The sequence below is a fragment of the Thermobia domestica genome, chromosome 11 (genome assembly GCF_964235325.1).
Source record: "Thermobia domestica chromosome 11, izTheDome1.hap1.1, whole genome shotgun sequence".
Taxonomy (NCBI): domain Eukaryota; kingdom Metazoa; phylum Arthropoda; class Insecta; order Zygentoma; family Lepismatidae; genus Thermobia; species Thermobia domestica.
Window position 1 is genome coordinate 91471280 of NC_137464.1, and position 12633 is coordinate 91483912.

Here is a 12633-nt window from a genome sequence, read left to right on the forward strand (position 1 = left end):
AGCACAACAGTATCTTTTTGCAAATGTCATGCTGAAAGGAGTCGTTTCTTTGCTGCAACCACATCCCAAGACTATAAATCTGCAGGCTTCGGCTCACCGTCCAATCTGATAACTATTGGGAACGACTCTTTCGTAGTTCTGTTGCTACTTCCGGAGCGGTTCATTAGAACTACATTCTGTTTGTATGTAGTTCTAATGAACTTGTTCTTATGAGAAATTGTTATTTCTGGACAATCAGTTTATTTCCGTGCAATATTTATAACAGTTTGTGACTGTGTTTCAAGAGTCCGACGCATTGCTCCGACTAATATCTGCAATCACTGAACGATTTTCTGCGTAGAATAGCTCTCTTTTCTGAAAATAATAACTTAAGAACCTCAGTTAACACTTAGTTCACAGTTTACCTTCCATATTTTGTAGGTAGGTAGGTAATAGTACTTGCACGTTCATTACACTAATTTACTAACTCACGCGAACGAAAGCAGCACAATCGCACGCAACATATGTATTGTAATAAACAGACAAGTAGAGATAGAGGGTCGTGCAAACATCAGATGTTAAAACTGTGTATCACCAGACAAAATATGACGTTAGTTGTCTGTTCGTTATTTATCTGTTTACTGCCAAGTAGTTTTTCTTAATAAATGTATCTGAAAGTAAACAGAATAATGCATTTTTGTATCCTTCTATCAACAACGTTGTTAATTTTACAAAACAAAATCAATAGAGACGGTTTTGTACATACACAATACCTTTTATTCGGAAAATTCTGAAAAAGCAGTAGTGTGTTCAGATTTTTGACAATGACTTTATAATATATTTACGTACCTCTTCCAGGACGTGCCAGAAGTGAAGTTAGATTTGCGGAGTAAACATCACCAATCACATAAGTTGCTATAATCCAAAGAAGGGCAATCAAAAACCTAGCTTTATGACTGGAGCCTGGTTCTCTACCGCCTATAAAAGAGAACATTTGCATTAGGATAAAACTATCTGTAATGCCCACTTAGAACAGTTTATATCATAGAGAATACGATTCTATTCAGTCCAATGAAGAGATATTCTAGTATACGATGGCACATTAATTCAGGGGCGGACTGGCCACCATAGGGCCCACCCTGCTAAACTGAAATGAGGGCCCACTGTATAAAAATTTAAAAAATGTACTTGGCAGTCTTCATATGTATTACATATAAAAGTCCATCATTGAACTCATAAAATTTGGCAAGAATAAAATGTTGTAACTCACATACACAAACTCGTCTAAATATTGCTGTATAATCTCGAGGAAGTACACCCCGCTCTTAGCAGACAACTCCCCCCTCCCAAGCGTGTGAGGTGAGACAACAGACATGGCGTCAGTGTTGGAAACTTGAAAAAGCTGTAACTTTGTGGCTTCAATGCAACACAAAGAATGCGATTGGAGGTAAATTTGCGATAGATTTCGAAACGCAAGATTTTTCTTGACATAAGTAAGCCATAATATCATATCTTGATGTCGCAGAAAGATTAGATATCGTCTATCGTCTAGTGTAGTCCGCCCATTTCTCGGCTGGCCCCAACTTCTCTTTTCATATGAATACCTACTTTGCACATCAGAAATAATTTTTACATTTTACTACACTTTTATTTTACACGATATACACACTGATTTGACTGACAGCATAAGTGTTCAGCACTTTTAGAAGTTACACCAACGCTTACTGAGCCCAGTACCGGTATCAGTGCACTCAAACGGGTGAGGTCAGTCTTCATCGGGTCAGGGCTCGAGACGAACCTCCTTGGGTCACAGATCGGGTCAGGGCTGCTCTAGCCACGGGTCGGCTCGGGTCAACTTTCTTATGCGTCGTTTCGGCTAAAACCTATTCGGGTCATGAGTCGGGTCGGGTCGACGTTCAACTCGACCCGACCCTCTCGACGCGAGAAGGATTTGGCTGAAAAGGCGCATAAGAAAGTTGACCCGACCCGAGCCGTGTCTCAGGCAGACTTGACTCGACCCCTGATCCATGAAAGCCTGATCTGACCCGTTTGAAAGCACTACGCGGCAGCAAACAGTTCAATTAATTTCGTATTCGCCTGTTAAAGTTGTGTAATTTCAAGTAAAAATAGCCATAAAAGATAAGCTACAATTGACTGAAATCATCCAAAGACGTGGTGTAGACATTATAATTTATAAACACCTTAGACAGAAATACAAAATAATACCTGACAACTGTCCTGCAGTACTCGAATGAGTCACATCACGCTCATTTGTTTCTTGGGGCTTCACAGATTCAAATAGCCTACGTTGTTTTGGGTCAGATGCAGCTTTTTGTAAATCACATCTTCGTTTGTGTTCTCGCTTTTTAGCACCACTTTTATATTTTTCTTTACAGTAATCTTACAATCACTCCTACCATCCATACTGACACAACCACATCTGTCTTCCACGACAAACGACATGTAACTGGTGTTCTAATAATTGAATTGCTGCTATCGGATTTGCTCTTCGATGTAATATACAAATGAAACACGAGCCGAGGGCAGCAACTTCATAGTAATTGTTTGAGGTTTGTATAAAACAATCGTTAATAGTGGCGACTAATTTCTTTTCGTTTTATCGCACTGAAAAAACAAAACAACGAAGCCTGATCCGCTTTCTTTTTATCGAAGCTTGGTCTGAGGACAATGCAGTTCAAAAGCGTTCCGGCTCCACCTCCACTTTCCACAATAACAACATCTACGAAACTATTGTTTCTTTAAAACATCGCCACTCGCCGGCTTGTAAAAGGACCGGAGTAGGCAATGGTATCCAAATCCAATAACAACCTGAAATCTACTGTGTTTCTTATATTTAAAAAAGTAGTAGTTAACCTGCTCGTTTTTAACAGCTGCTGTATCTCAAACCCCGCAATGTTTTAGGGCCTGATTGTGTCATAGACGGAACCTTTTGAAGTCGATAAACGTGAAGAAGAATAAGGTCTGTTCATGAAAGTGTAACTTTACGTCTTTTTTATGCAAAACACAAGTTTGCGGGAGTTACCCTGCCATATTTTTGATGCTGGTAGGTTTAATTGAGCACATCTTATTAAAATTGGTGGAGGGGCCCACCTGTTTGGGGGGCCCACCCTGCATTTGCAGGGTAGCAGGGTGGGCCAGTCCGCCCCTGCATTAATTATGGAGTTTTCTCCTACTACATGGTTAACACTATCATATGCGTGGGAGATTTGGTTCGATTTCCGGTTTGAGTTCATGTAATTTACACCCCATGATAATCCCTACATCTACATCTTACGTAACCTCTGTGCCAATTTATAATGTGTTCTGCTTTACCTGATTCTAGGATGTCTATCTATTTTACATACAACTACACCGGCAGTTTATACCATTATCTAGCACATCTCGTATCACATCTAGGAAAAACAGAATTTTCTGTTTGACCTGCTCCGTCAAATTTTCCAAAACAGTCCCCGAAGATTTAATATTCTATGGATTATTGTTCTTATTTGATATATATTAGAAATTTATAGTAATATCCTATATATGGTCTATATTTGTAAACAAAACCACATGTTCTCTTAGTACAACCACTACAAGCAAGCAGACATGTATCATTATCATAATCAAGTCACGTAATAGAAGAAAACACTAGCGCAACCGCTATCCAGAAGAGGGTATAAAACACGCTGTAAGATTTTCATCGGGATCAATTTTGGCTGGTTATCCATGCTCTCTTAGCTTGCCTGGAGTCTGAGAGATCTCCTAACCCAAGCTTTTAGCTTGTCTGGAATTCTGAGGTCTCTTGCCCACTTAGCTTGCCTGTAGCTCTGTGGTTTCCTTGCCTGCTTAGCTTGCCTGGAGCTCGGCAGGGCCTAAACCCTTCTCTTTGCTTGCCTGGAGCACTGGGAGTTCCAAACCATAGCCACCTAGCCTGCCTAGAGCTCTGTATTATCCTTTTCTTGACTGTCTAGGCCTTGGGGAACCTATATTTACTCAGACAAACTACATAGAAAACATTGTATTGGTCTCCAGAACACAATTAGTTTTCTTGTACGTTTTTTGAATAAAGAAAGACTTTTATGGTAAAAGGTGTGGGAGAAAATGCTCTACCTACTAGTTAGCAGAGGGAATTTTAGAATAAATTTTGCAGACATCAGTGTCTAGGTAGATGCAAGGACCATAAAGAAATGCCATTCGAAGCTAATGGACATAGATTCTGTAGCAGATATTAGGAGACACAGTCGCCCCTCAATATCCAGGGCAAAGGAAAATGTGCAAATAGTTCAAAAAATGTTCAGTGGAACTTATCAGAAATTACAAAAACAGGCATCTCGCAAAGTCGTTTAACCTGACACATAATCCGAACTGTTCTGAAGGAAGAGTTGAATTTTCGACCATAGAAACCACATTACTGACATAAATTATCGCCATAAGACAGAGATCATTTATTGCTATATGGGGAGATGATAGTTGCTTGGTATCAAGACTGTTCTGATCTTTTCGGTAATATCCTGTGGTCAGTTAAAGCCGAGTATTATGTTCCGGGGTTTGTTAGTATATTTGTTATTACTAGGCAGAAGAGGATCCGAGAGTGATCGTTGAAAAAAGCCAACGTCACCCAAAGGTCACAGGGCATAACATTGATGAAAGTTATGGTCCGTACGTCATTCGGGACCAATAAATTCAGAATGGTACCTTGCTATGCTTGAAGATTATGTTCACGGTATTGTATCCACGTGGGACAATTACAAAGACCTAATCTTTATCCAAGACGGAGCCTCGTCTCATTTCGCACGTCCTGTCGTAGGATCCTTGGCGCCGGTTGGGACGTCGCGCCCCACTTGAATCCCTAGCAAGGAGTCCCGACCTAGCGCTCTGCGACTACTTCCTTTGGGGGAGGCTCAAAGAGGAAGAATATCTTGAATTGGAGGAGAGAACTGGTCAAGTTCTTGAAACGTAAGCTGGAGTATCTGCAGAAGTCTATCGCAAACACCCTCAACTACTTACGAAAAATGATAGATAATTGTGGTGCTTGTACGGAATTTTAGCAACGCAAAACAATTCTACGATTGTAAGTATCCTTCGGCAGAAAAATTAGGTCAGACAGGAACAGTGAAGCCATATCTAGCATCTTGGTGCTAGATCTAGCATAATTCACATGCATTTAGCATCTAGCATCTTGACTTTAGCATCTTGGCCAAATCTAGCATAATTTCATTCTTCCCTCTGATGAACAGAAAAAGAACGAAAATTTAGATGATTCAAGGACCGTCGTGAATTATTCTTCTTAGTTAAAGCGATGGTTGGAACAATGAGACCAGCCAGTATTTCCGCGTTTGTAATTTATTGTTGAATTCAGAGGAATGTTCAAAAATAGTAAAACGTGACTCTACAAAACATGTTTACTTACCCATAGTTTTATTACTGTCAACTGAAACCTGAATGTTTGGTTATCTGGGATGTTTCTGTCCCTTTCAATTTGCAACTTGAGAGGGGAGGGATATGAACATCAGGGGACAGCTAGTAATACACTAAAAGAAATGCTTCAGGCCTGTGTCGGAAGCGGCATGTTGTGTATATATTTCTTAAAATGTTATCCATCCATAAAAAATAAATTTGACCCTCCTCTCCTATAATATGCCATTTACCAATTTATTTGATTATCATTCCTGACAGCGTCATATTAGCTTGGTACATGAATACAGTTGAAACTCTTCATTAAAATAATGAAGATAAGTACGGGCGGGTCTTTAAAATTAGTTAGGAAACTAATACTAATTACAAAAATCTAGCATAATTTACAAAAATCTAGCATAATTCAGACCCGTGTTTGGCATCATCGCGAGTCTCGAGTGTGGCAACCCTGGACAGGAATTTCTGTTTCGCCTTTATCTAAGATGATAGAGAGATAGCAATACAAATTGCCGCCAAGGCTGTAGGTGAAACAGAAATAGGCCAAACAAAAATAAATCGATCTTAGAGTTCAATAACACCTTGGACACGATTCCTTCACCCTTCATAGAATGGTCAATATTCAAAATTAGATTCAACTACTGCTATAGAAGACAAAGAAATTCCACAGTTTTTCAAGAAGAGTATTAACGGTATGATTGTCTATCAAATGGCGATATAATATATCCAACCAACTAATATAATTAACCAACTAATGAACACTGATACAAATAACTGTCTTAGTATCTGTGGAAGAGGAACAATTTTCATATTTCTTCTTTGCTAAATTTTCAAAACAATTAGTAATCTACAATAAAGTTTCCCAATAAATGGCTTTAAAGGCATATACGAGTATTCCCCGTATTTCCCATACTCTCCACTTCCAAACAACTGAAAATTATTACAATAGTTTTTTCCCCTCAGTGAGCATCGTAGATGCACTGTTTAAAAATAATTAGATAAATAAAAACTAAAGAGAAATCAAAAGAGTAAAGAAAGGAACTTACTTTGTTTGAGAAAAACTCCAAAGTTGAACCAGACGCATTGCCAAAATAGCTTTAACTTTGGTTTCCTTTTCTTATTGGGGCGTTTATTGCGCCTACGTTTCCACAAAGATGGTGCTACAATAATAGCAAACAGTACTGGTCCAGAAAGAATCACGGTAATTGCTATCGGTGGCCATACCTAGAGAGATTTTACAAGCAAAGTGAATTTTAAATAAAATATATATAAAAAACATATAATATGTTAAGTTAGTATCAACAAAAATATTATTGACTAATAGAATTTACAGTTAAAATTAACTGTTATAAGTTTAAAAATGTTGAAATTTCATTTTTTATTGCTTTTCTCCTTTAATATATCACAACAGTGTTGCCACACTTGGTACAAGTATACGAAATTCAGCCCTTTTTGTCATTTATCGGCCCGTCGGTACCACGCTGGCATTTTCAGTCCCTTTCGTGAAAATGTTGGTACAATTCTACCCAATTCAGCACCATTTAACAAATACTTGGCACATTTTCAATGTGTATGTGTATTATGTGATGTGTGCTGCACTAGTTAGAAATAATATATACCATTGTGACTTAAAATAATTAATAATGTGTTGTGATGTCTTTCAGGGAAGGTTCTAGGATCCTGGAGCGGTCTTACATTTTTTTTAAACAAATGTCAGTTTACTTACTTTATATTTGTCTTACATTCTATTATCCTCCTTCGCTCGGGAAATAAGCGAGAATAAGGTGCGATAATTTATATTTTAATGTACTGTTTTCACACAAACTAGCAGATGATCGATTTGTTCCTCGTTTTATAATTTTTTTATATATTTCCATAATACCGTTTTGATTTATTGGTCACTTTGAAATAGAGGTGCGTTTGCTTTTTTTACAATACGCACCTAAGATGATAACTGTTTTCTGTTTTAATTTGCGGCCCCTGTTGTACTTCCTACGTGCGAGAAAAGTTTCATCTACTTCTACGGTTGTTCGGGGTCCTCCTATTTGAACGTTTTTAAAAAGTAATTTTTAAAAAGAGCTTTTTCTTGATTTAACTCTTGGAAGAGAGGGTGGAGGCAGTGTTCTAGAACTTTACCTCTTGTAGTTTCGTGTTATAGAGCCATGTATTACACTGGTGTAAAATAATGAATTCAGCCCTTTTTGTTTCAATTTGGTACTATTTTTCAGCAAGCTCCAGAGCTAGAACTGTGGCAACATTGTACCACAAGCAGAATTTTATTTAACTCATCACAATTTAAGTAAATATCGATTATTCTGATAGCTTCAATATCTTATCTTAAATATGTGTATGAAGATGTATGTGGAGTGCTTGGCCGTTGGTGGTGATGGTGTTAGGGGGTTGTTTAAGTGCGTCAGACGGGTTAGAACAGAGTCGTGTTGAAACGAGTAGGCAGTGGTGATGCAAAATGAAGACCTCTCTGAATGTCAAAGTGGCCAAATTGTTGGTGCGCGTTCTGTTAGCAGAAGTAAATCTAAGGTGACAAGTGTGCTAAGTCTATCGCGAGAAACAGTGTCCAAGGTGATGGTGTAAAGAAGTCATAGGAAAAATAATCGACTATGAATAATAGTGAACGGAAGAGAAGCGTGAGTAAAAGTGATCATCGAATATTAAAGAAGATTGTTATCAAGAACCGTTAAACGAATATGGCAAAAGTGACACCGGAACCCCATCAGTTCTGAAAGTAAAACAGACTTTTGCTGCCGGCATGCGTCGCATAACCCAAACATCCACACTCGGGATGCAATTTCCACACCGCTGATCACTGTCATCAACACTTTACTGCTAACGAAACAGTCGAAAGCAGCAAGGCAAAGTCGACCGCCGATTATTGCAAACGCGTAATATGGACAAATGAGTCATCTTTCACCTTATTTTCAGTGACGTTATGCATGACAAACGTCTAACGAAGCTTATTCTCCGATTATATTCTTTTTATTATGAAACATGGCGGTACGTCTGTTAGTTGTGGGCCAGAAATTCCTTGTATTCCATGGGTCCTGTGATTACGCTTACAGGACGCATTAGCACCACTGATTCTGTGACCATTTCAATTCACCACGTGTATTCTATAATCCAACATTATTTTCAAATAATAACGTAATTTTCCAAAATGCCAATAAGCCGATTCACACTCTGGAGCTGTCGATGAGTACGGGATGCACTACAAGTCTTCTGGCCTGTCTAATCCACTGATTTCAAAATATTTTAACATCTGTGATTTATTCTCGAATTCAGACTCCTAAGTATATATCCTTCCATATCGTCGTTGACAGAATTAAGTGCTCTAAAGCATGAGGAATAATACAACGTTCCTATGAAAACAATTCATGACTTACTAGCTGAACGTGTGCTCTCTATACAGCGCATCGTTACATATGAGCATGAATCTCCTTGTCATTCTTCACAACATTTGTACATGTCCCTTTACAGACACAAGTGAAGGACGGCATAGGATACCATAAAGGGGAGATTTCTTGGATTACTTTTTTCAATATCTCTTACCGTTTGCAAGATTTGAGAATACTTCCGGTTGGAGTTTTTAATTCATCCATGCTCAGTGTTTTCATTCTTCTTGTATGCAGTACGTAATAAGCAAATACATTATACACACAAGTAATTATGATGTCAGTGATATATATGGTGTTCATTGGGCAAAACACCCCAAACAATAAAGATTAAACTTACCGTTAGAGTGGAGAAATGGTTATCCTTCGTTTTTCATTATGATTTGCCCATTAAACAAACGACTAAGATGTATGCAACCTCCATATACAATAATGTTGTGTTGGAATGTATAATACGTAGGATATGATGCTTTAGTTTTTTTTTATTGCAACACTTCCAGTGTACCCGTAAAAACGTGATAAAAAATAATGGCCATGTTTTTTGAATATTCAATTAGAACTGGACAATCTACATAAACTTTGCAATCGATTAGTAAAAATGCCATCTTTTCAGAGCTTGTAGTTTCCGAGATCTCATTGTCGAAAGGATTGGCCACAAACATATAAACGTCCACAACGTAAAGTTTAAAAGAACTTCAAACATGGCAGCACAATTCATTTGCATTGATTTTGGAAAAGGCTTATTAAAATACAAAGGCTTTGAACAATAATTTAAACAAACAAACTTTATGAAAATTGTCTATTTAAATATTTTTTTTAAAAAAAGTACACATATTTTAAAATATTTGCCTTTGTTAAACGTGAAATTTCAAATAACCGTAAATGAAAGGTTTCAAATCCAAAATTATAGGTTGGAGGTCAGGCGCTTTTGTTGGTGTGGTTTCTATGGTTTGTTGTATGGTTTCTAGAGATGGATTGTCACAGGTGAGCATTATGTTTTCAATCTTAGACATTTACCACGAGTCGAATTGTGTTATTTAGCGACTCTCAGCTTATAGATTGGGACCCACCGGTGATCATGTGGTCCCTGAGACAACATTTGATGGAAAGTCTCACATTAATCCAAACTCATTAAGATTTTTTGAAATATCTTTGAAAAAATAATAAAATCAAATTTTGGAGGATAGTCAAACTCAATTATGTTCTCAATTCATGTGCAACTCGAACGGAAAAAAGGCTTGATATATTTTCATATTTACGAATTAATTGATATTGAGTATAGCATGCAAGCTTTTCAATGAATGCAGATGATTATTGTGAAATCATTCACCAGTTCATGGGATAGATAACCGAAAGAGTTTAATAATGTTTGGATTCATGGGTGCCGATCCTGGACGGCGAGGTGCCAAGGTTCCTCAAAGTTTTTTAGGTTCCACAAGATATATACATCCTTAATCCATCTTTGCTTGGATATCTGAGAACGAAATACACATACCGGACCAGGCTTCCAAGTCGGTGCTGGTGTTTGGATTCAATAAAATTGTTTTCGGAGATGGAATCATTTCTAAGGGATTCTGGCCACCTCATTCTCCATACTTAAGCCAACTGGAGTTTTTATTTATAAGGTTATCGAGGAAAACTCCACATGAGTCAGGAACTTAAATATTCTATTTGTAAATTCACCGGGAACATGCTGTACATGAACAATTATGTCAGAGTCGTCGGGATAAGTTGAAATGTGACTAAATATTCATAAGGCCATTTTCGACAACTCACATGGATAAGTCGATATTGCATATTGTGAACTATACTTGGGAGCAGCTAAGAAGGCGGGTAGAATTTAAATGTACAGTAGAAAGTCGCCCCTTTCGCTTCTTACTGATTCCTTTCATAGTCATTTTTCAACATACGATCATAGTGCGCGGAGTTCAAACATAACGATTGTTTCGACTTTTTCCTGCAATTTCACGTTATAATAGGGTTATTTATGTTAACAAAGGCAGGCGATAGTTGTAAACGTCAAGTGTTACATAAACAGACTCGCGAGATTACAAATAAAGTGTAAAGTTGTTTTGAAAGTGAAGTCGAACAGAACATTGTAGATCCCGGGAATGGCGATCGTTATTTTCCAACACTTTGCGAGAGAAACTCAGTGATATCTAGAGTGAGTTTAGGAATGGTACAGAGAATTGCAAGGGAAAAAATGTCTCTTAGTCCAAGTGGAAGTGCGTTATTTCGATTTCGGAACAAGAAGCCACTTACAGATATTTTGGTAGACGACTTTCAAAATATTGCATTGCGAAGAGAAATTTTCAACATGTACAGTATAGAAAAGGTGAATTTCCTACAGTATTAAAATTGATAATTAAAATAAAAGATTATATTGAGTTGAATGAAGTCAGCTGTTCATGCTTCGAATATTAAAGAAGATGGGCTTTAATGGACAGAAAATGTAAAGACGGTAGAAAATTCTTGTTGGAAAGAACACATATGGTATCAGTGAGGGCTGAATCCCTAAGAAGGACTTACAACAGCAATCAAGAGAGAAGCTCAAATATTTTCTACTTGGATGAAATATGAATTAATCAGAACCATACCAGAAAATCGTGTTGGCAAATGAATGATGACACAAAGGATGTTAAAGTATCTGTAGAAAGGAAAGAGTGCTTATTGTTCGTCGCAAATACAAGCTTTCTTTCTGATTGTAAATTTATTTTTGGATGGGATCAAAATGCTAGATCACTATCATATTGACATGAATGGAATAGTATTTTTTTTTAAATGGACGAATACAAATTAATCCAAACCTTCCATCTAAACATCCACTCTGGCAAACTAAATAAAGCACCTACAAGTAGCAGAAAAGTAAATATAATGGCTTGGTTGAAAAAGCACATTATCCCCTATACCAGCGTTTCCCAACCTTTTTCAACTTGTGGCACACTACAGGTGTAACTTGAATTCTCGCGGCACACCCATATTATATTACTATTATTATTTGTAAATATAAAATACCGTGGTATTTTTTTGTGATTACTGATCTCCTTCTTATAGAGTAGAAAGCGCGATCACGGGTTTTCCCCCGTGGTAAATCATTATGTTTATTTTTCATTCTAATTTTAAAATAGAAAACAATTGCAATGAAATATGAACTCGGGTTTTTAAAAATCCACTTTCTCTTTCGAAAACTGTATCTAACCTTTCACTAAAAAGGAAGATCACTAAATAACGAACAAATAAACAAGTCTCATGTACCTTTAAAACACAAATGTAGGTAATTTGTATGCATGTTTGCTTTGTTGAATTTATTGAATAATATGTTAAAATTTCAAGTTACGAAACAGTCTGCAACAATAAATAAGCAATAATGGTTATGACAATGATAAATACCTTTTTCAACATTAGAAATGTACAGGAAAGTAACACAGTATGAAACTTAAAATTGTAGATTAATAGTAAAGGTTCATAGTAATGTGAAATACAAATATACATTTTCCCCTATGTCTTGCAATTTGGTACCTATAGAATTAATAATTTGTTTCGATTTCCTCGCAGCACACCACCGGACCATTCGCGGCACACCGGTTGGGAAACGCTGCCCTATACACTACTCAAACAAGGGAAGAATTATAACTATTGGTTAGAGCTCAGAAGCTAAGGTCTAAATAATATGAATAGGATACAACTGCTAAAAATTATGACAATTGAGTAGTGTGTCTTCCTTCTACCATTGCCACTACAATCCCATTGAAGTAATATGAGCGCAAGTAAAATCAAATGTTGCTGAAAGGAATAGTACATTTAAAATAGCTGCCGTAGGAAGACTCGCTGATGA

General features: G+C 37.2%; 1 protein-coding gene across 1 annotated transcript in view; it reads right to left on the bottom strand.

Annotated features, from left to right (window-relative positions):
* LOC145664279 (ionotropic receptor 40a-like) overlaps positions 1-12633 on the bottom strand; it is a 166311-nt gene that overhangs the window by 55060 nt on the left and 98618 nt on the right. Inside the window, exons 10-11 of the mRNA XM_081730813.1 lie at positions 6438-6615; positions 829-957 (exon numbers count right to left, since the gene is read on the bottom strand). Of these exons, the coding sequence (XP_081586939.1) occupies positions 829-957; positions 6438-6615 (307 nt within the window). The remainder of the gene's footprint in view (positions 1-828; positions 958-6437; positions 6616-12633) is intronic.